This window comes from Scyliorhinus torazame, chromosome 1 (assembly GCF_047496885.1).
Source record: "Scyliorhinus torazame isolate Kashiwa2021f chromosome 1, sScyTor2.1, whole genome shotgun sequence".
Lineage (NCBI taxonomy): Eukaryota > Metazoa > Chordata > Chondrichthyes > Carcharhiniformes > Scyliorhinidae > Scyliorhinus > Scyliorhinus torazame.
The window spans coordinates 259,288,503-259,310,697 of NC_092707.1; the positions used below are offsets into that span (position 1 = coordinate 259,288,503).

The 22,195-nt window shown below is 49.2% G+C and overlaps 1 protein-coding gene across 13 annotated transcripts in view; it reads right to left on the minus strand.

The window, feature by feature from the left end:
* The window catches only part of syne1b (spectrin repeat containing, nuclear envelope 1b), a 669,902-nt gene that overhangs the window by 377,870 nt on the left and 269,837 nt on the right, over window positions 1-22,195 (minus strand). For 12 of the 13 annotated variants that reach the window (XM_072505314.1, XM_072505250.1, XM_072505285.1 and 9 more), the window contains 6 exons: window positions 18,711-18,847; window positions 16,690-16,861; window positions 8,254-8,436; window positions 7,033-7,176; window positions 6,466-6,621; window positions 4,512-4,676 (listed from right to left, as the gene is read on the minus strand). In XM_072505314.1, the coding sequence (XP_072361415.1) occupies window positions 4,512-4,676; window positions 6,466-6,621; window positions 7,033-7,176; window positions 8,254-8,436; window positions 16,690-16,861; window positions 18,711-18,847 (957 nt within the window). The remainder of the gene's footprint in view (window positions 1-4,511; window positions 4,677-6,465; window positions 6,622-7,032; window positions 7,177-8,253; window positions 8,437-16,689; window positions 16,862-18,710; window positions 18,848-22,195) is intronic. The other variant, XM_072505295.1, reaches the window with a different exon arrangement.

Consider the following 22,195-nt stretch of genomic DNA (forward strand, 5'->3'; position numbering starts at 1 on the left):
TTCTAGCCTTCCGGTGGGACACACTGATGGTGAAAGAGGAGTTGATGTCTGTTTGGAATATTCGTCATGGATTGCCAAGCCATGAATAATTATGTCCACCTGTGCATGTTAGTATCCACCTGGATCCTGATTGGTCAGCCCTGTGGTTTGGGTGATTATGAACAGGATAGCACAGCAATGAAAAAGTAGGGCAGAAAGACAGCACCGAGAAACAGAAGTATCGTCCTCACTTGAAGACGGTTAGAACCTTATTTAAAAGATGCCAATATCTGCCATTACTTGCAAAAAATACAGGGCAGACTTTCATCTTCCACTCCTGTACAATAGAAAGGGTCACCTTTGCTTTATAGGGCACGATTCTCCAGCCCGTTACGCTCTCACTCAAGTGAAACAAGGCCGGCGATAGCGGGAGAGGCAGAAAACAAGAAACCCGTCAGGCGGCAAACAATTTGCGATGAAACCGGCCCGCTCCCGTTGGCAAATTCGGGATCTCATCGTAGCGTGACGAGAAACCAATTATCAGGACTTAAGCCCTATTTCCACACAATTAACAGGAGCCACCCCATATCCAACGGTCTCCTGTGATTCAGCGGCCTCTCTAGCAAGCGGACATACTGGCGCTGATTAGTACACCTTTTGAAAAACGGGAACTTAGCGGAAGGACCTCTGTGGGGAGACGAGGTGAGTATCCATCTTTGCTCACAGGCAAAGAGCCCGGTTGTGCTGGGCTTGCCTCCCCAGAGCTCGGCAAGGGGTGGGGGACCCTCGATTGTAGACGGGGGACCCTCAAATCGGGATGGCGGACCCTCCACAGGGGTAGGATTTAATGGGAGGGTGGAGGGAGGTGTTGGGGGAGGCAACTCCTGTCCCTGCCCATCTGCCCCACCCACTACACATAGCCCCCACAGACTGCCAAGGCCTCTGGCTGAGTGGCTGAAGGCTATTGCTAATCGGGAATTGGTAATCGTTGTTAAGTGAGCACTTCACACAACCCAAGTGGATTCCCGTGGGTAGGCCATGTTGCATGTGCAGTTCATTGCTTACCATCCCAATCATACCTTGATGCCTGGACACTGCTTGAACACTGCAGAGACAACATCACACATGCAGCAGCCAACATCTGAACACCCAGGGGATGGGGCACAGCTCCGGGAGCATGTCCACAGCCGGAGGGTGGGTGAGTGCCACAGGGAGAAGGGGTGGGGGGTTGCCTGGAGAGATGGGCCAAGGGTTCGGAGGTCAGCGCCCATTGCAGAAGAAAGTGACAGAGGCATCATACTAGTTGTGCACAAAGGTGTTTATTGTGTTTTAGAGTTCCCCACCCTACTGATGGTGCTGCACCCCCACCACCTCCAGTCTCTCACACCCTCCTTGATGTGCTTGGTCCTCCTAGCCCTACCACTACGTCTAGGTATATCCCCAGGATGCACATCTGAGGTGGAGGCAGCCAGCTGCATACTACATCCCGTGGCCTTCGATGCCCCTGGTGGGCGTCCTCAGGGGGTTCTGAGGCCCAAGGGCCATGGCTCACTTGTCGGTGGCACATGCACTGCCGTGCTGACCTGTCCCGTGTGTTGGCTGAGAGATGCGGCCTCATCAGAGGGATGTAATGTAGGGGATCTGGTTCAGATCCACCGTCGCCACTCCATGCGATGGTCCGGGGCTGAGACCTGCCGCCCCCTTCTACTGGTCGGTGCCCATAGGGCCGTGGGCTCACCATGGGATGGAGGGCAGCTGGTTCAAGCCCCGGCTGCCCCTGTGTCATCTGGCTCTGCCAGCCCTGGCAATTCCCCATGGTCTGCACCATCGTATTGACGCCCTCGGTGATGCTCCTCAGTGACTGAACCGAGCTCTGCAGCGCCTCAGCAATGACCACCTGCGACTGGGACAAGCTCCGCAGCGCCTCTGCCATTCGTATCTGAGGGCAGGACATGCCTGAGGGTTCCTCCCTCCACCTGATGTACATCAGCAGCAGTGTGATGCTCACCAGATTGTGCCCCAGAGGGGGCGGCATGGTGGTGCAGTAGTCAGTGCCGAGGACCCGGGTTCGATCCCAGCCGAGGGTCACTGTCCATGTGGCGTTTGCACATTCTCCCCCTGGGTGCATGGTCTCAACCCCACAACCAAATGATGTGCAGGGTAGGTGAATTGGCCACACTAAATTGCCCCTCAATAGGAAACAAATTGGGTACTCTAATTTAAAAAAAAAAAGATTGTGCCCCATAAGCCTGATCACTAACATGTCCCACTGAGGTGTGTGTATTTGCACTGGTGGAGGGTGGGGATGGCAGCTGTGCTGTGACTATAACGATGGCGTCCTCGGAACTCTCCCCTGAGATCCTCTCATGGGAGACTGGAGAGGGTGCCAACCAGGATGGGCCGTCGTCGTCGTCTGGAGGACCTGCGGAAGAATGGACATGTGGTCAGTGGGAGGGATGGGTCAGTCAGTAAGGTAATAACAACTCACGTTTGACAGGTCGCCCGGGTGGAGCCCGGTGGTTCCTCACCTCTGCGGCGTCCGCCAGCCTCCATGTTGTTGACCGCCCTGTCCTCAGCCACTCCAGTCACCTCCAGGACATGTTCCTCGAAGATGGTGAGGATTCTGATATCCGGCACACCACCGTCAGTCTGGACCCTCGCCCGGCGATTGTGGGAGAGCTATTCCTGAGGGGACACAGAGGCAGCACGGTAGCACAGTGGGTAGCACTGTTGCTTCACAGCGCCAGGGTCCCAGGTTCGATTCCCGGCTTGGGTCACTGTCTGTGCAGGGTCTGCATGTTCCACCCGTGTCTGTGTGGGTTTCCTCCGGGTGCTCCGGTTTCCTCCCACAAGACCCGAAAGACATGCTGTTAGGTAATTTAGATATTCTGAATTCTGCCTCTGTGTACCCAAATAGGCGCCGGAATGTGGCGACTAGGGGCTTTTCACAGTAACTTCATTGCAGTGTTAATGTAAGCCTACTTGTGACAATAAAGATTATTATTATTAAAGGGTCATCATTAGCCACACGCATGGTTGACAGTGGTGGGAGGGGATGTGAAGCAAGGGTTGAAGGAGAATGGAGTGTGAAGGAAGGGCTGGGGTCAGATGAAGAGTTGGGGGGTGGATGCTCCTGTGGGGGCAGAAAATTCGGGGGGGTGCGACATTGGTATCTACTCACTCATGCTGCCCGGCGTAGGTCATTGACCTTTTTCCTGAACTGGAGACCAGTCCTCCTGGTCACACTCCTTGTCATGATATTCAAATACACACATCATGATGGACACACCAACAGACAAATCAGAACACACAACACCACAACCAATGACAGAAAGATATAAAAGCACAGACACGACCCCCGGTGGTCAGTATTAGCTGCAGAGGAGGACCAGGACAGATCTGTTACCAAACACACTCAGGGAGACAGCACGTGCAGAGTATCCAGAACGAACTGTATTATAAGAGTTAAAATAAAATAGAGTTGTACCACATACAACTGTGTTGGCTCATCTGTGCACCAGAGCACCCAACACCACACTCCTGGCGCTCGCAGCCGTCGCCACCTTATCTCAGGCAGCACTGGCTGCCCTGTGACTGACCCTCCTGGACCCTCGAGGGAACAGGACATCTCTCCTGGCCTCCACAGCTTCTAGCAGCGTCACCAGATCTGCGTTCCCGAATCTTGGGGCCCGTCCCCTGGGTGACATTGTTGCGAGCTGGCTGGGGTGGGCTGAGCAAGTGCAGCTTAAGTGCTGCTCGACCTTGTTAGCGGGAGGCGACCACGGTGCCGGCAAATCAGCTGGCGAGCCTTCATTTGCGGCAAGGAGCCCTCGTTTCGTGGACCAATTAATGTTGAATATCGTTGCCGGCCTCACTGGGCCGAGCGCCTGGAAGCTCTCCACCGTTCCCGCTTGCTACAACACTTTAAAAATCTTTCCGGAGAATCGCCCCCATAGAAAACATTCCCCCATTTTTTTACTCCTCTGCACTGCCAGATCACCACAAACTCCTGCCCCCGAGTGTGTCATGTGACCCCAAAGATTTGACACAATTCCCCCCAAAATGTTATTTTTCCCTGTGTATCACCTTCTGTAACTTTTTGTCAAGCAAAGTCAGCACTTTCTCTGCTATATGACATTCAAGATCTCCTCCTACTCTCAACCTTCATATTTATCTGGTTTCCTGAGAAAACCTCTACAGCACGATCAACGAGCTCTGCGTTCGATAAAGTCCAGTGGGTAGCAAAGTGCCATCAAACTACAATGGTGAAGAACATTGACAGAAGCACAATAACCACTGTATAAACAGCAAAGGACTTGAGCATGTAATCCGTGAGGTTGACACTTTCGGGCAGGTAGGGATGATCCCATGGCACTATTTTTGAAGAGGAGTAGGGAGGATCTCCCCACAGTCCTCTGAATAATTTAACGGGCAGAGAATCTTGAGCCCCCAGCTGCTCATCCCCTGGGTGAAGGGCAGGTGTATAAATATAGAAAGCCGGTCCTCTGACACGTGTCAATTAGTGAACTCACCTCGACCTTTGCCATCCGACTATCCAACAGGTTTTTCTCAGCGGTGGGAGTGCAGTAAGACTCCAGCATGTGCCTGGCATCAGCCAGCCAGTCCTGTAGCTCCTTCAGCCCCTGCGAGAACTGCTGATGCTCTGACACAGTCCGCTGAACTCTTAAAGCCTTCTCCTGAAATCCAGAAAGGGATAGAAGCAACGGTCACAAAAATATTTCCCAGCACGCCATTTACATCTTAGTTTCCACGAGTAAGTGGGCCCAGAGTTCTCCAAACTAACTGAGCCAGTGAGGAATGGTGGGACAAATGCGAATCTGATCGAATAATGCTACATTTGTTTTCCAAAGTTAATATTGAATCTGCTTTCACCGCCGTTTCAAGGTAGTGCAAAACAATTTCTCATCCCCACCTTGTTCTTTTGGCAGTTATCTTAAATGTGCCCTCTCGTTACTGACCACCACCCCTCCCACCCACGCCAACAGAAATAGTTTCTCCTTATTTTCTCTCAAAACCCCTCTTCATTTTGGAAAAAACCTCAATTACATCTCCCCATAACCTTCTCTGCAGCAAGGAGAACAAACCCTTCTCCCGTCTCTCCGTGGAGGTGCAGTCTGTTCCAACGCAGAGCTGCGCCCGACTGGCAGGAATGTAGCTGTCTCGTCACCGGCGGATTCTTGAGCTCAAGGGCCGGGCTTACCTCCTGAGCCCCCGTCCTTCGTCCTCCACCAGCATCACTGAACTCAGTCCATGGTGACCCCACCAAAGAAGGACAATAGCAAAAGGGGAGCGTGTTATGAGGCCGTAGCCGCTAAACATTGACAGATGCAGTTGGGGAAAGTGGGCACAAAGCACGGCTACAAGACCCTACGGGTAGGTACACAGTTGGCCCATGTGGCTGGATGAGTGTAGAGAAGAAATTTGAAATTAAGGGTGCAATATCCAGAAAATTATGGGTGTGCACCCGGTGGGCAAGGCTCCACACTGGAAATCGCTGCTCAAGCAATTTACCCTTAAATCTGTAATCACTTTGCCTGGGGAAAGCGGGCAGCATAATCAAAGACCCCTCCCACCCGGCTTACTCACTCTTCCAACTTCTTCCATCGGGCAGGAGATACAGAAGTCTGAGAACACGCACAAACAGATTCAAAAACAGCTTCTTTCCCGCTGTTACCAGACTCCTAAATGACCCTCTTATGGACTGACTTCATTAACACTACACCCTGTATGCTTCATCCGAATCCGGTGTTTATGTAGTTACATTGTGTACCTTGTGTTGCCCTATTATGTATTTTCTTTTATTCCCTTTTCTTCCCATTGACTTAATGATCTGTTGAGCTGCTCGCAGAAAAATATTTTTCACTGTACCTCGGTACACGTGACAATAAACAAATCCAATTCAATCCAATCCAAAATATTCAGTGGGTGCACACCGAGCTGCGTGCCCTGGTTACGTTCAAAATATGATTTTCTAACGCAGGTGAAACTGTGCCGATAATGAAGCAATTCCTTGGGTAACGAATCTCTCTACAGATCCTCTCATCCATCTGTACTTCTGTCACTCGGAGACCCGCTCAAGGACTGTGCCTCACGGGTGTCGACAACATAAAAACGATCGCTAAGTGAGTGGAAACGTAATCTCAGACACATCGACTGATTTCAGCACTCCGCCCATGTGGTCTCTACGCTGGGTTTACCATGGGAGGAGACAGAATTGAAGGTGAGAATGGGGTGGGGTGGGGGGGCCGGGAGCGGATGAATAAATCAAGCCCATCAGTACAACCGGATCAGGGACTTTCACGGCATGACTTTGAGAAAATGACAGATGAGTCACGTCCTGCAAGCAGGTACAGAACAACAAAGGAAGATCTGAGAATTCATCGCCAAAGTTATGCTTTTTAGAAAGTTACAGGTCTGATTGTTTTTTTGATTTTCGAGCTGAACACATTCACTTCTAGGCCTTACCTTGGCTAAGTTACTTAAGGCTAAATAGCACGCGGACAGCTGAGATACTCTGTGCATAAAGCTTTTGTTAGATGCTTGCTCTTCCCATAGGTGCTGGGCTTTTTCTTTCAGCTTGTTTAGCTGGGGTTCACGGCTGGCTATATCCTCTAGGACAGACTGGAAGGCACAAGCAGGTTCGCATAAAACAAAACACATGTTACAGTGCATATCATATACGGCAGGAGTAAGGAACACAAAGAGTTAGGAATGCTACCATGCAGGGAACAGAAAACAAAGCACGTTAAAAGCACTTGGCCTGCGTAGCTATTTGTTAGACACACAAAAGAGACACAGTCCACAGACAAACACTAAGGCAAGCATCAAATTACTGGATTGGTAGAATGGAGGTCCTAATTTATGAGCTCGGTGGGATAGGGTGGAGGTGATGGGTAAATTATGTTGCAGTGATGAAGCCAACTGTCCCGCTTAAAGAATCAGCCCGCAGCTGTGTGAATCACACGGAGCATGTGGCGTGGTGCGCCGTGTCCAGGGGCATTCTCAGCCCGGTGTTTGCAATGGAGCGAGTACCTGCAATCTGAACTGCTCATTTTTCTTGGCCAGCAGGTCGGGCAATTGGCTGCTGCTCCCTTGCACAGCTGCTTCCGTGGCAACCAGCCACTCCTGCACGGGTCCAACACCAGCTTCGAAGTCCTTCATCTGCGATTGCAAGTTCTAACATGTGGGGTGGGGGAAGAGAGAAAGAATACAGACTGTTGGTGGCGGAGACTCTTTCAAGTCAAACAGCTCCGAAACAACGATTACGGCAGCCCCGGAGAGAGCTAGTAGCCAAGGGCGGTGCAAAGTTAGGTGGGATGGCAGGCGGTGCTGTGTCCATTGCCTTTCTGCCTCTGAAGATATTTGACCAGCGGTAGGCTGGGCGCCTATTCACCCACCCATTGAGGCTCTTAATGGCGACTTAAGAGACTAACTGCCACCATTAGTATTTTGCCAGTGGTGTGAGACCACATGGTGAGACAGCTAGGTATGGCTGCAGGCTGGGAGAGGGGCATGGTCCGGCCTGTTCACATATTCTTTTCCCACTCGCAGCAGAAAAGGCTGTTCCCCACTTGGACTGCTCCTGGTGGTGCTGCTGCGACCGAAAGCCACCGACCAACTCACCGGCCAGCAGTACTTGAGGACGGGATACCCTCTCACATGGGGACAGGGGGCACAATCACCTGCACAATCTCCCACACAGACCATGGCTAACCAGCACGCCCTGACCTTTCAAACAGTGAGACATGGCCACTGCCGATAATTGAGCCCCTTTAAACTGACAATTACAGTCGTCTTTCAAAAACTAATACCTATAAAATATGGTGGGTGAACGACAATAGGTTGGTGTCTGCACATCAGCGTGAGGGCACACAAATGTAGGATAATTGGAAAGGAGACGATCAGGGACGTTTGAAAATAAACCGTCTTCAGACAGAGTGACAGGGGATTCAGGGATCAAGGTTGGGGCTCGGCCCCCAAAGATGCGGAGCATACCGCACCTTTGGGGCGGCGCGATGCCCGTCTGATTTGCGCCGTTTTTGGCGCCAGTCGGCGGACATCACGCCGTTTCCGGAGAATTTCGCCCCAGGAATGAGATGTGAAATATTACAGCGCAGAAGGGGACCCCACGGTCCTTTGTGTCCGTGCTAGCTCACTGAAAGAAATTACTCTTTTTTCCCTTATGAAAGGTTTTTACGTTCCTTTTAATTTCCTGGGTAACGGATTAACCAGCAGTTGTTAGCAGCGTCCAACCTGTAAAGCAGCTTCTTTCTGGTGAAGGTTTGCAAGCAGATTCTTCCAGTCCTCCTTGGCGGTGGACACCTTGGCCTGGATGGCCTCAGCCTTCTCCTTGCGAAGAATCCTGCTCAGCAGCTCGCCTTTGGAAATCAGGGTGTTAAGTTTGCTCTGACAGGTCTCGCTTTCTGACAGGAAATCCTAAAAGCAAAAACAAAATGATCATCAGTCGGAGAGGAACTTGTATCTGTACAGCAGCTCAATACTCTAGGATACCCTAAGAGTTTACCAACCAATGAAGTGTAATCATGCAGGAAAATGAGACAGCCAGTTTGTTCACCGTAAGCTCCACAAACAGCAACCTAATTGTGGCACGGTGGCACAGTGGTTAGCACTGCTGTCTCACAGCACCAAGGAACTGGGTTTGATTCTGGCTTTAGCTGATGGTGCGAAGTTTGCACGTTCTTCTTGTGTCAGTGTGGGTTTCCTCCGGGCACACCGGTTTCCTCCCACAGTCCAAAAATGTGCAGTTTAGGTGGATTGGGGATGCTAAATTGCCCTTTGTGCCCAAAAGATATGCGGGTTTTGGGGATAGCGCAGGGAAGTGGGCCTAGGTTTGTGAATTTGTCGTGTTTACATTGTAAGCTAAAACTCACAGTACCCGTGTGCAATTAGACAGTAGACTAGCTTGCATTTATAAAGCCCCATATCACATCCACTGCATGTTCCAATGTTTATCAGAACTAATGAATTCCCGTCACTGTTGAAAGATAGGTAGGTGCAATGGAAAGCCATCAGAGACACCAGGCCCGAATCTTCCGGTCTCGTCATAACTCAATGGACTGTTGGCTGACCCGCCACTCAACCCCCCGCCCAGCGGCAGATCCCATAAGACCATAAGACATTGAAGCAGAATTAGGCCATGCGGCCCATCGAGTCTGCTCCACCATTCAATCATGGTTGATGTGTTTCTCATCCCCATTCTCCTGACTTCTCCCCATAACCCCTGATCCCCTGATTAATCAAGCATCTATCTATCTCTGTCTTAAAGGCACTCAGTGATCCACTGCCTTCTGCGGCAAACAGTTCCACACATTCACCACCGTCTGGCTGAAGAAATTCCCCCTTATCTCTGTTTTAAAAGCTCGTCCCTTCTGAGGCTGTGCCCTCTGGTTCTAGTTTTTCCTACTAGTGGAAACATCCTCTCCATGCCCACTCTATCTAGGCTTCTCAGTATCCTGTAAATTTCAATAAGATCTCTCCTCATCCTTCTAAACTCCAATGAGTACAGACCCAGAATCGTCAACCGTTCCTCATACGACAAGCTCTTCATTCCAGAGATCATCCTTGTGAACCTCCTCTGGACCCTTTCCAAGGGAAGCACATCCTTCCTTAGATATGGGGCCCAAAAGTGCTCAGAATACTCCAAATGGGATCTGACCAGAGCCTTATACAGCCTTAGAACAATATTCCTGCTTTTATATCCCAGCCCTCTCGACATGAATGCTAACATTGCAATTGCCTTCCTAACTGCCGACTGAACATGTATGTTAATCGTAAGGGAATATTGAACTAGGACTCATAAGTCCCTTTGTGTTTCTGATTTCCTAAGCCTTTTCCCATTTAGAAGATATGCCTCCATTCTTCCTTCCAAAGTGCATAACCTCACACTTTTCCACATTGTATTCCATCTGCCACTTCTTTGCCCATTCTCCTATCCTGTCCAACTCATTCTGCAGCCCCCCTGCTTCTTCAATACTACCTGTCCCTCTACAGATCTTTGTATCATCTGCAAACTTAGCAACAGTGCCCTCAGTTCCTTCTTCCAGATCGTTAGTGTATATTGTCAAAAGTTGTGGTCGCAACACCGGCCGCCATCCTGAAAAAGACTCCTTGATCCCCACTCTCTGCCTTCTGCCAGTCATCCAATCCTCTATCCACGCTAGTGTCTTACCCTTGATACCATGGACTCTTAATTTATGTAACAGCCTTCTATATGGCACCTTGTCAAAGGCCTTCTGGAAATCTAAGTAGGTTACATCCACTGGTTCTCCTTTGTCTAACTCCCCTGTTACCTCTCCAAAGAATTCTAACAGATTTGTCAGACATGACCTCCTCTTGGCGAAGCCGTGCTGACTCAGTCCTATCTTATCATGCACTTCCAAGTAAAAACATAAGAACATAAGAACTAGGAACAGGAGTAGGCCATATGGCCCCTCGAGTCTGCTCCGCCATTCAATGAGATCATGGCTGATCTTTTGTGGACTCAGCTCCACTTTCCGGCCTGAACGCCATAACCCTTAATCCCTTTGTTCTTCACAAAACTATCTATCTTTATCTTAAAAACCTTAAAAAACCTTTAAAATCTTTTTTAAAATCTTAAAAATCTTTATCTTAAGCACTCTTCAACCTATCATCAAGGAAGAAATAGCGAGGCATCTGGATGGAAATTGTCCCATTGGGCAGACGCAGCATGGGTTCATAAAGGGCATGTCGTGCCTAACTAATTTAGTGGAATTTTTTGAGGACATTACCAGTGCGGTAGATAACGGGGAGCCAATGGATGTGGTATATCTGGATTTCCAGAAAGCCTTTGACAAGGTGCCACACAAAAGGTTGCTGCATAAGGTAAAGATGCATGGCATTAAGGGGAAAGTAGTAGCATGGATAGAGGATTGGTTAATTAATAGAAAGCAAAGAGTGGGGATTAATGGGTGTTTCTCTGGTTGGCAAGCAGTAGTTAGTGGTGTCCCTCAGGGATCAGTGTTGGGCCCACAACTGTTCACAATTTACATAGATAATTCGGAGTTGGGGACCAAGGGCAATGTGTCCAAGTTTGCAGACGACACTAAGATAAGTGGTAAAGCAAAAAAGTGCAGAGGATACTGGAAGTCTGCAGAGGGATTTGGATAGGCTAAGTGAATGGGCTAGGGTCTGGCAGATGGAATACAATGTTGACAAATGTGAGGTTATCCATTTTGGTAGGAATAACAGCAAAAGGGATTATTATTTAAATGATAAAATATTAAAACATGCTGCTGTGCAGAGAGACCTGGGTGTGCTAGTGCATGAGTCTCAAAAAGTTGGTTTACAGGTGCAACAGGTGATTAAGAAGGCAAATGGAATTTTGTCCTTCATTGCTAGAGGGATGGAGTTTAAGACTAGGGAGGTTATGCTGCAATTGTATAAGGTGTTAGTGAGGCCACACCTGGAGTATTGTGTTCAGTTTTGGTCTCCTTACTTGAGAAAGGACGTACTGGCACTGGAGGGTGTGCAGAGGAGATTCACTAGGTTAATCCCAGAGCTGAAGGGGTTGGATTGCGAGGAGAGATTGAGTAGACTGGGACTGTACTCGTTGGAATTTAGAAGGATGAGGGGGGATCTTATAGAAACATATAAGATTATGAAAGGAATAGATAGGATAGATGCGGGCAGGTTGTTTCCACTGGTGGGTGAAAGCAGAACTAGGGGGGCATAGCCTCAAAATAAGGGGAAGTAGATTTAGGACTGAGCTTGGGAGGAACTTCTTCACCCAAAGGGTTGTGAATCTATGGAATTCCTTGCCCAGTGAAGCAGTAGAGGCTCCTTCATTAAATGTTTTTAAGATAAAGATAGATAGTTTTTTGAAGAATAAAGAGATTAAGGGTTATGGTGTTCGGGCTGGAAAGTGGAGCTGAGTCCACAAAAGATCAGCCATGATCTCATTGAATGGTGGAGCAGGCTCGAGGGGCCAGATAGCCTACTCCTGCTTCTAGTTCTTATGTTCTTATGTTCATCTTTAATAATGGACTCTAAAATCTTACCATTGACTGAAGTCAGGCTAACCAGCCTATAATTCCCCGTCTTCTGCCCCCCCCCCTCCCTTTTTAAACAGGGGTGTTACATTAGCCATTTTCTAGTCCTCTGGGACCCTCTTGCCTCCAGTGATTCTTGAAAGATCACCACCAATGCCTCCACAATCTCCTCCAGAACTCTGGGGTGTAGTCCATCTGGTCCAGGTGATTTATCCACCTTCAAACTCTTCAGTTTCCCCAGAACCTTCTCCTGAGTGATGGCCACTACACTCACCTGTGCCTCTTGATTCTCCTGGAGCTCTGGTATCCCACTGGTGTCTTCCACCGTGAAGACTGATGCAAAGTAACTATTCAGTTCCTCTGCCATTTCTTTATTCCCTATTACTCCTTCTCCAGTGGTCCAACGTGTATTCTTGTCTCTCTCTTACCATTTATATATTGAAAAAGCTCTTGCTATCTACCGAGCTTACACTCATATTTCATCTTCTCCCCCTTTATTATGTTTTTAGTTGTCCTCTACTCGCTTTTAATGGCTTCTCAATTCCGCTACACTGGGGCTGGGATCTTGTGGGGGGGGGAAATAACAGCATACACTGGTTACGTCAAATTATCTCTTTCTGAGTTTTACTTTCTCAGGGCAGGATTTTCCTGCCATTCCCATCGGCGGAATCTTCCAGTTCTGCCGACAGTGACCCCAGCGGAGAAATCCCATTGATACAGGCGGGTCTGGACGATTCCATCTGCCGCTGGAAAACACGAGGTGGGGGGCGGGGTACAGGAGGCAAACCCATCCAAAATATTTTTATGCGTAATTGAGATAACCAATTAAACTGGTCTTGGTGAAAGGATAAACATTGACCAGGGCACCAGGAAAGGTCTCTGCTCTGCTCCTTGTTTGAATATTGGTATGTTTCATAGGTTATAACAGTGACTATCCTTCACTAACTACGGCATCCTGAGATTGTGAAAGTCGATATTTAAATACAGGCCTTTCTTTTCTATTCACCTCAACAGGCAGCTGGAGCCTCAGTTTAAGGTCTCGTCCAAAAGTCAGAATCACTAACTGTGTAGCACTTCCTCAATCCTGCACTGGAATGTTGACCTAGATTAGGGGCTCAAGTGTCTGGAGAAAGCCTGGACTTGAACCCACCACCTTCTGGTGCAGAGGCAAGAGTGTTACCCGACGAGCCACAGGTAGTCAAAAATCGCAGTCACACATCAGTATATCCACAAAGCCCTGAGTGTCACATTCTGACAAAAGGGTTCATGCCCTCACAGTCCTAGATTGAACTCAAGAAGAAGTCTTACAACACCAGGTTAAAGTCCAGGAAGGAGCAGTGCTCCGAAAGCTAGTGATTTGAAACAAACCTGTTGGACTTTAACCCGGTGGTGTAAGACTTCTTACTGTGCTCACCCCAGACCAACACCGGCATCTCCACATCTAGATTGAACTGGCAGGTGTTAATGTGCGACATTAGAGGTGTTTTGCCTCTTATGGTGATCTTCATATTCCTGGGGGGACCTGGTTGGACTGTTAGTAGAGGATACAGGACCACCTGTAGCCTGAGCGTAACAAAAAGGCAGTATCGGCATGGAATGCATTCACCCTGTGACTCAGTGACATTAGCAACACAACCGCATTAATGGGGCTGTATGTCTCATTTTATGAGTAGCACCCTAACTTGATGGATTCACAATGTGGGCTGGCATCTGGAGAAATGTCCGCACAAACTGCCACAACTGAGACCCCAATGCCAATTGGGAATGGAGCCTGTCACCCTTTCACTTATTGGGCAGTCCCTCAGGGTCGAGGATACCTTGCTTCTACTCCGAGGAGCTGGAATGGCGAAAAAGTCCAATCCTGGATTCACAGACTCTGTCACAGGTTTGGCAAGTGGTGCTTGATGAGGTGGGTGGGTGGGATACTCTGGATTCTGCGCTCTCCTTCCATTGTTTACGCGTGGCCTCCATGTGCTATATCCTGTGACGCTCGAGGTGATTGGCGCCTTCGTGGATGCATTTCCTCCAGTTTGTGCACTCTAAGGCAAGCAACTCCCACATGTCAATGGGGATGTTGCATTTATTGAAGGATGCTTTCAGAGTGTCCTTGTCGCGTTTCCTCTTCCCTTCTGCTTCCCACCAGAGATGTGGGGCCTCATAGAGGGGTTTCACGGTTCTCCAACCTTTGTAATCCCTCCTGAGTTCCTCGAGGTTCTCAGGGGTCAGCAGTTTTACATTTAGCTTCCATGTCCCCCTGCCTACTCCCTGGTCTTCCTGCAGGTGGCAGTCGGCCAGTAGGGGGCAGTGGTCAGAGAAGAACACCGGCCTTATGTCGGTGGACCTGACCGTGAAAGCTCGGGACACAAAAAAGTCTATCCTTGAGCGGACGGACCCGTCTGGACGTGACCCATGTGTATCTACGCTGTGCTCCGTCTGCAGGGTTGCTGCAGACGTCGAGCAGCTTGGCGTCTTTTACCGTTTCCATCAGGAGTCTGGACGTAGCGTCTAGTTTGCTGTCGGCTCTGCTGGATCGTCCAGCCGCATCGATGATGCAGTTGAAGTCACCGCCCAGGATGACCGGCTTGGAGGTGGCCAACAGCAGTGGGAGTTGCTGAAGGACTGCCAGCCGCTCACTTTTTACGGCCGGGGCGTACACATTAATAAGTCTGAGAGGGGTGTTTTTGTTTTTCACGTCTGCTACGAGGAGGCGCCCGCCCACCACCTCCTTAACGTTGGAGATGGTGAAGTTGCCTCCCTGCAGCAGAATACCCAGGCCAGAGGAGTGGCAGTCATTTCCTCCTGACCAGATGGATGGCCCGTGGGACCACCAGCTCGACCAGCGCCTGTAGTTGTTGAGGTGCGGAATTCCGCACTCCTGCAGGAACAGTAGGTCAGCTTTCACATTTGCTAAATAGTTGAGTGTGGCTACACACCGCAAAGTATCTTTGATGCTTCGCACATTTATGGATGCAATTTTTAAACCCATTATAAAAAGGTAGATTTACCAGTCTCAAGAGTCCAGAGTCTATACAGTTGGCTGTTCCAGCTGTTGGATGTTCCCCAGCATGCCGGTGGTGCTCGCAAACTTTAGCACAGTTGCAGGGCTGAGAAAACTGTTCTGGTCCGCACTGGCCCCGTGATCTTGATGCAGATGCATTGGGGGGGGGGGGTAGCCCTGGCGTTCGTTGTGGCAGTCAGTAGGTGTTGGGGTTGCACTTTCGGGGGTTGGTCTGTGACCTTGTTTTCGATGTCCGGCGTTTGGTAGCCATTGGTCATATTGCTGTTCCCATGAGCCAGGGGTTGATTGTCTCGGCGGGTTTTATTTTCTTCCCGGTCGGTGGTCTGGGGGGTCTGTGCCTCCCGTTCCACGTTGGTGCTTTGCCTCTTTATTTGAGGCCGATTCTTGTCTTGTTTTCCCTCATCGGAGGAGGTGTCGGCGCTAAGTCCGCTGGCTGAAAGGTGTCGCTTTTTGCCACTCCCCCTCGGGGGGTTCTTCAGTTTGTTTTTTGTGGAGACCAGTGCTGAACAACGCTCGCCCAAGGCCTCCAAGTCGAAGGGGATGAATTCCAAAACCTCAGGTCCCTCAGGAATCTGCACATTAAAGTGAGGCTTACTTCCTTGCTCTAATGTGCAGATTTGCCAAAAGGTTATCCTGCCCACAATGGGTGGGATTTTCATCGCAACGTCTTGAGAGATCGTGTTGGATCTCATGAGGTGTTGCGAGCAGGGTAGATCTCAGGAGTGGAGTTTCCCCGCTTTTATCACCCATGCAGAGCTGCAGCGAGCTGCTATTCGGGTGCAGTGTGGCCATTGGATCGCGGCCAATCTAATTATTAAAAAAACCATGAGCACTGATACAGAGATATACGAACAGAAAATAAATTCTTCTGATACTGTGGGCAGGTATGTACAGACAAATAGAGCCAGTGCAACCTTACCACAAACCTGACCCTACAATATCTTCAATTAGAATAAAGACATCAACCTACAATATCTTTAATTCAAATACTAACATGATCATGCAGTATTATCAATTCAAATACTAACATGATCATGCAGTATTATCAATTCAAATACTAACACTACCATACAATATCCTCAATTCAAACACAAATTAGCGCCAGTTTATCGCATAAGAGTCAAGAAACCAACAGGAGTACACTGGAAATGTCCTACCTTCCCCCTTCATTTAGCTTTCGTTTTTGGAGATGTTTTCCTCTTGAACACTTATTACAGTAACTATTCTTGTCATAACTGTCATAATATACACCAGTATATCATGGTGCAGACACACACTGGTGGACACACAGTGGGACCAATCAACACACACACACCGCAGCCAATCACCAGTTAGAGCACATGCACTATAAAGACAGAGGGCATCAGAGTTCCCGCACATTCGAGCTGCAGCTAGCTAGGAGGACAGAGCTCACAGCTTACAGCACAGACATTCACCATGTGCTGAGTGCATTGACTGGTTAGGACAAGGCAAAGGTCTTTAGTTAAAGCTAGTATCGTGTTAACCCACAGTGAGAGTATGTTAAACAGTTAATGACTCAATAAAATAGTGTTGCACTATTTCAAGGGTTGGTGACTTGTATGCGTTCCACGGATCCAGAGCACCCAACACAACAATAACTGTGTTCTGCGAGCTGTTTACCTGCAGTTTCTGTATGATTGCAGTTGCTTCATCAATATTTTGAGGTGTATCAAAGCAGGTTGTAATTTTAGTGTTGATCATCCACTGCTGAAACTCTCTGAAAGTTGCCCGGAATCGTTGTTCCAGTGCTTTTTCCTTGTTCTGACAATATTTTGCAGTCTGTAAACAAAGGCTGTGGTGAGGAAGAAAGCAGGCAACAAGTTAGATGAAGGCTTAGGCAGCAGAAATGTTGCAGCCAGTGTTTTCCCTCTGCTGGTGCTGCCTCACCCTCTAATGTTTCATACAGCCATAGAGTTTTACAGCACAGAAACAGGTCCTTCGGCCCATCGTGTCATCAAGCAGCTACTTATTCTAATCCCATTTCCGGCACTTAGTCCGTGGCTGTCTGCGCTACCACAATCCGAGGGCTCATCGAGGTGCTTCTTTAATTTAAAAATATTTTTATTTGTGTTTTCCAGTTTTTACAGAGTAACAGCTCAAGTGTATCTGGTATTTACAAACAGGTTTGTGCCTGATTTACAACAGTATCGACATGAGGTCCCCCCCCACCCCTCTTCTCCCCTTCCCTCGTTGGTGGTTTAGTTCCCCTCTTAGTGTTGCCATCAGCCATCTGTATTGTGCTCCGCTTCGTTCTGCTGGGGCTTTTAGTTTTTAGTGTTGGGGTGGGGGGGAGGGGGGGGGGGGGCGGGGGCTGCATGGCCTGCCTCCTCCTCCCCTCGTCCCGGTGCTTTGTTTTATGCTTCCCTTGGGTTCCCTTCCCTCCCCACCCCTCTCTGCCCCTTCCTCTTGTGTGTGCCTTCCCTTGTCTTCCTCCCTCTCTTTCCTCCCTCCACCCCACCCCCCAATCTCAATAAAAAGATTTTTTTAAAAACTACTCATGATAATGTCTTCAGGATAGCATCCATCAAAATCAACTGAACCAAAATGGGGCAACTTCTAAACAGGAGGGTTACACGGAATTTTACAGCACAGAAACAGACCATTCGGCCTACATCGGTGTTTATCCTTCATGGGGCTCCTCAAACCTTACTTTAATCTAACTCTCCCACCACATCCTTCCATTCCTTTCCCCTCATTCAGCTTCTCTCTCAATGCATCTATGCACTCTTTGTGGTAGAGAGTTGGGCATTCTCGCCACTCTGGGAATACAAAACAGGAGGTGGGACAATCCTTTTTGCCAGTTAACCACCCAAATGCTGAAGGTGAAAATGAACCCTTTAGGCTTCTGTGTTGCGCTGAACATCCGGCAACATTATCCTTTCCTCCAAGTCCACATACGTTCGACTCTAGCTTTGACAATATCCTGCTGGATAGATTGGAGCAGACCGCACAGACTGAAAAGCCGAGACATATTGTGGTGAGTCACGTATGGTTGCGTAAGGCTGTTGTATATATGTTCACTATTGTTCTACTGTTCTATTAGTATCGTTATCTCCACATATCGTTATGTTGTATATACTTATTGTTATTGCTGTTCTGCTATTGGTTGTTGTACTGTTGGAACGTTATTATTGGTGCTGCTGTTGGCTCCGCCTGTGGCTCCGCCCAGTGTGAGGTATAAAGCCTGTTGATCTGGGGCAGTCTTGCAGTGCGGGAGGAGCTACAGGTCAGCACATACATAATTTATTAATGCATCGGTTCACTGCTTCTCAGCGTCTCGTCTGAATTGATGTCTATCACATATAGAATTCAATTGAAATAACAGCTCCTCCACCAGATGGAATGGTTTCTATCCTCTGCTAGCACCTCCTCTGCTAATCTTTGAAAAGTGGCATGGGATCAACCGATCAGGTAGGTGGAGCCTTATGTTCAGGTATCCCCAAGAAAATCTGCACCTCCAACAGTGCAGCACTTCCTTAGTGATTACGCCCATGAGGCAGATAGTAGACTTCAACACCTGGAGTAGGGTTTGAAGCCATCGCCATTTGTCTCAGAGATGAGAATGCCACTCAATAAGCCCATGCTAAAAACATAATGCTTCAGTACGAAGCAGACAGACTTCAGTTTAATAAACCGCTTACCTATTGTATTCTTTGATCAAAGAAGAAACTTTATTCGAATGTGAGCTCAAATCCTTGGAAAATCTGCAGAGATCATTTAGTTGGGACTTCAGTGATTCGCTCATGCTTTCTGCCTCTTTTAGAGCTTCTTCTGTTTCCTACAAAATAAACAAGAGTTATATACTGAGTTACTGGAGGGAGTGCCACAGACTACAATGGAATTATCCTTCACAAAACACATTCCGAGAATATTGCATATTATCACTTGGTAGATGTTGTGTTCCTTGTTTTAATTCTTTCGGGAGAGTGAAAGTTGTAGTTCTAACAAAAAACAGCAAGCTGTGTTTCATAAACTAAGCTAATTTATTACTGAATTAGAGAGAGACACCCTGTGTGTGGGTACGAGAGACAGTGTATGTGTGGGTACGAGAGACAGTGTGTGTGTGGGTACGAGAGATAGTGTGTGTGTGGGTACGAGAGACACTGTGTGTGTGTGGGTACGAGAGACACTGTGTGTGTGTGGGTACGAGAGACACTGTGTGTGTGTGTGTGTGTGTGGGTACGAGAGACACTGTGTGTGTGTGGGTACGAGAGACAGTGTGTGTGTGTGTGTGGGTACGAGAGACACTGTGTGTGTGTGGGTACAAGAGGCACTGTGTGTTTGTGTGTATGAGAGACACTGTGTGTGTGTGGGTACGAGAGGCAGTGTATGTGTGGGTACGAGAGGCAGTGTATGTGTGGGTACGAGAGACAGTGTGTGTGTGGGTACGAGAGACACTGTGTGTGTGTGGGTACGAGAGACACTGTGTGTGTGTGTGTGTGTGTGGGTACGAGAGACACTGTGTGTGTGTGGGTACGAGAGACAGTGTGTGTGTGTGTGTGTGGGTACGAGAGACACTGTGTGTGTGTGGGTACAAGAGGCACTGTGTGTTTGTGTGTATGAGAAACACTGTGTGTGTGTGGGTACGAGAGACAGTGTGTGTGTGTTTGTGTGTCTGAGAGACACTGTGTGTGTGTGGGTACGAGAGACACTGTGTGTGGGGTACGAGAGACACTGTGTGTGTGTGGATACGAGAGACACTGTGTGTGTGGGTACGAGAGACACTGTGTGTGGGTATGAGAGACACTGTGTGTGTGGGTACGAGAGACACTGTGTATGTGGGTACGAGAGACAGTGTGTGTGTGTGGGTACGAGGGACACTGTGTGTATGGGTACGAGAGACACTGTGTGTGTGTGTGGGTACGAGAGACAGTGTGTGTGTGTGGGTACGAGAGACACTGTGTGGGTATGAGAGACAGTGTGTGTGTGTGGGTACGAGAGACACTGTGTGTGGGTCCGAGAGACACTGTGTGTGGGTATGAGAGACACTGTGTGTGGGTATGAGAGACACTGTGTGGATCCGAGAGACACTGTGTGTGGGTACGAGAGACAGTGTGTGTGTGTGGGTACGAGAGACACTGTGTGTGTGTGGGTATGAGAGACACTGTGTGGATCCGAGAGACACTGTGTGTGTGGGGTACGAGAGACACTGTTTGTGTGGGTACGAGAGACACTGTGTGTGTGTGGATACGAGAGACAGTGTGTGTGTGTGGGTACGAGAGACACTGTGTGTGTGGGTACGAGAGACACTGTGTATGTGGGTACGAGAGACAGTGTGTGTGTGTGGGTACGAGGGACACTGTGTGTATGGGTACGAGAGACACTGTGTGTGTGTGTGGGTACGAGAGACACTGTGTGTGGGTACGAGAGACAGTGTGTGTGTGTGGGTACGAGAGACACTGTGTGTGGGTATGAGAGACAGTGTGTGTGTGTGGGTACGAGAGACACTGTGTGTGGGTATGAGAGACACTGTGTGGATCCGAGAGACACTGTGTGTGGGTACGAGAGACACTGTGTGTGTGTGGGTACGAGAGACACTGTGTGTGTGGGTATGAGAGACACTGTGTGGATCCGAGAGACACTGTGTGTGTGTGGGTACGAGAGACACTGTTTGTGTGGGTACGAGAGACACTGTGTGTGTGTGGGTACGAGAGACACTGTGTGTGTGTGGGTACGAGAGACAATGTGTGTGGGTTACGAGAGACACTGTGAGTGGGTCCGAGAGACACTGTGTGTGTGTACGAGAGACACTGTGAGTGTGTACGAAAGACACTGTGAGTGGGTCCGAGAGACACTGTGAGTGTGTACGAGAGACACTGTGTGTGTGTGGGTACAAGAGGCACTGTGTGTTTGTGTGTATGAGAGACACTGTGTGTGTGTGGGTACGAGAGACACTGTGTGTGTGGGTCCGAGAGACACTGTGTGTGTGGGTCCGAGAGACACTGTGTGTGGGTATGAGAGACACTGTGTGTGGGCACGAGAGACAGTGTGTGTGTGTGTGTGTGTGTGTGTGTGTGTGTGGGTACGAGAGACACTGTGTGTGTGTGGGTACGAGAGACAGTGTGTGTGTGTGTGTGGGTCCGAGAGACACTGTGTGTGGGTATGAGAGACACTGTGTGTGGGCACGAGAGACAGTGTGTGTGTGTGTGTGTGTGTGTGTGTGTGGGTACGAGAGACACTGTGTGTGTGTGGGTACGAGAGACAGTGTGTGTGTGTGTGTGTGGGTACGAGAGACACTGTGTGTGTGTGGGTACAAGAGGTACTGTGTGTTTGTGTGTATGAGCGACACTGTGTGTGTGTGGGTACGAGAGACAGTGTGTGTGTGGGTCCGAGAGACACTGTGTGTGTGTGGGTACGAGAGACTGTGTGTGTGTGGGTACGAGAGACAGTGTGTGTGTGTGTGTGTGTGGGTACGAGAGACACTGTGTGTGTGTGGGTACGAGAGACAGTGTGTGTGTGTGTGTGGGTACGAGAGACACTGTGTGTGTGTGGGTACAAGAGGCACTGTGTGTTTGTGTGTATGAGAGACACTGTGTGTGTGTGGGTACGAGAGACAGTGTGTGTGTGGGTACGAGAGACACTGTGTGTGTGGGTCCGAGAGACACTGCGTGTGGGTACGAGTGACACTGTATGTGTGGGTCCGAGAGACACTGCGTGTGGGTACGAGAGACACGGTGTGTGTGTGGGTACGAGAGACACTGTGTGTGGGTACGAGAGACACTGTGTGTGTGGGTCCGAGAGACACTGTGTGTGGGTATGAGAGACACTGTGTGTGGGTACGAGAGACACTGTGTGTGTGTGGATACGAGAGACAGTGTGTGTGTGTGGGTACGAGAGACACTGTGTGTGGGTCCGAGAGACACTGTGTGTGGGTATGAGAGACAGTGTGTGTGTGTGTGGGTACGAGAGACACTGTGTGTGGGTATGAGAGACACTGTGTGGATCCGAGAGACACTGTGTGTGTGGGGTACGAGAGACACTGTTTGTGTGGGTACGAGAGACACTGTGTGTGTGTGGGTACGAGAGACACTGTGTGTGTGTGGGTACGAGAGACACTGTGTGTGGGTATGAGAGACACTGTGTGTGGGTACGAGAGACACTGTGTGTGTGTGGGTACGAGAGACAG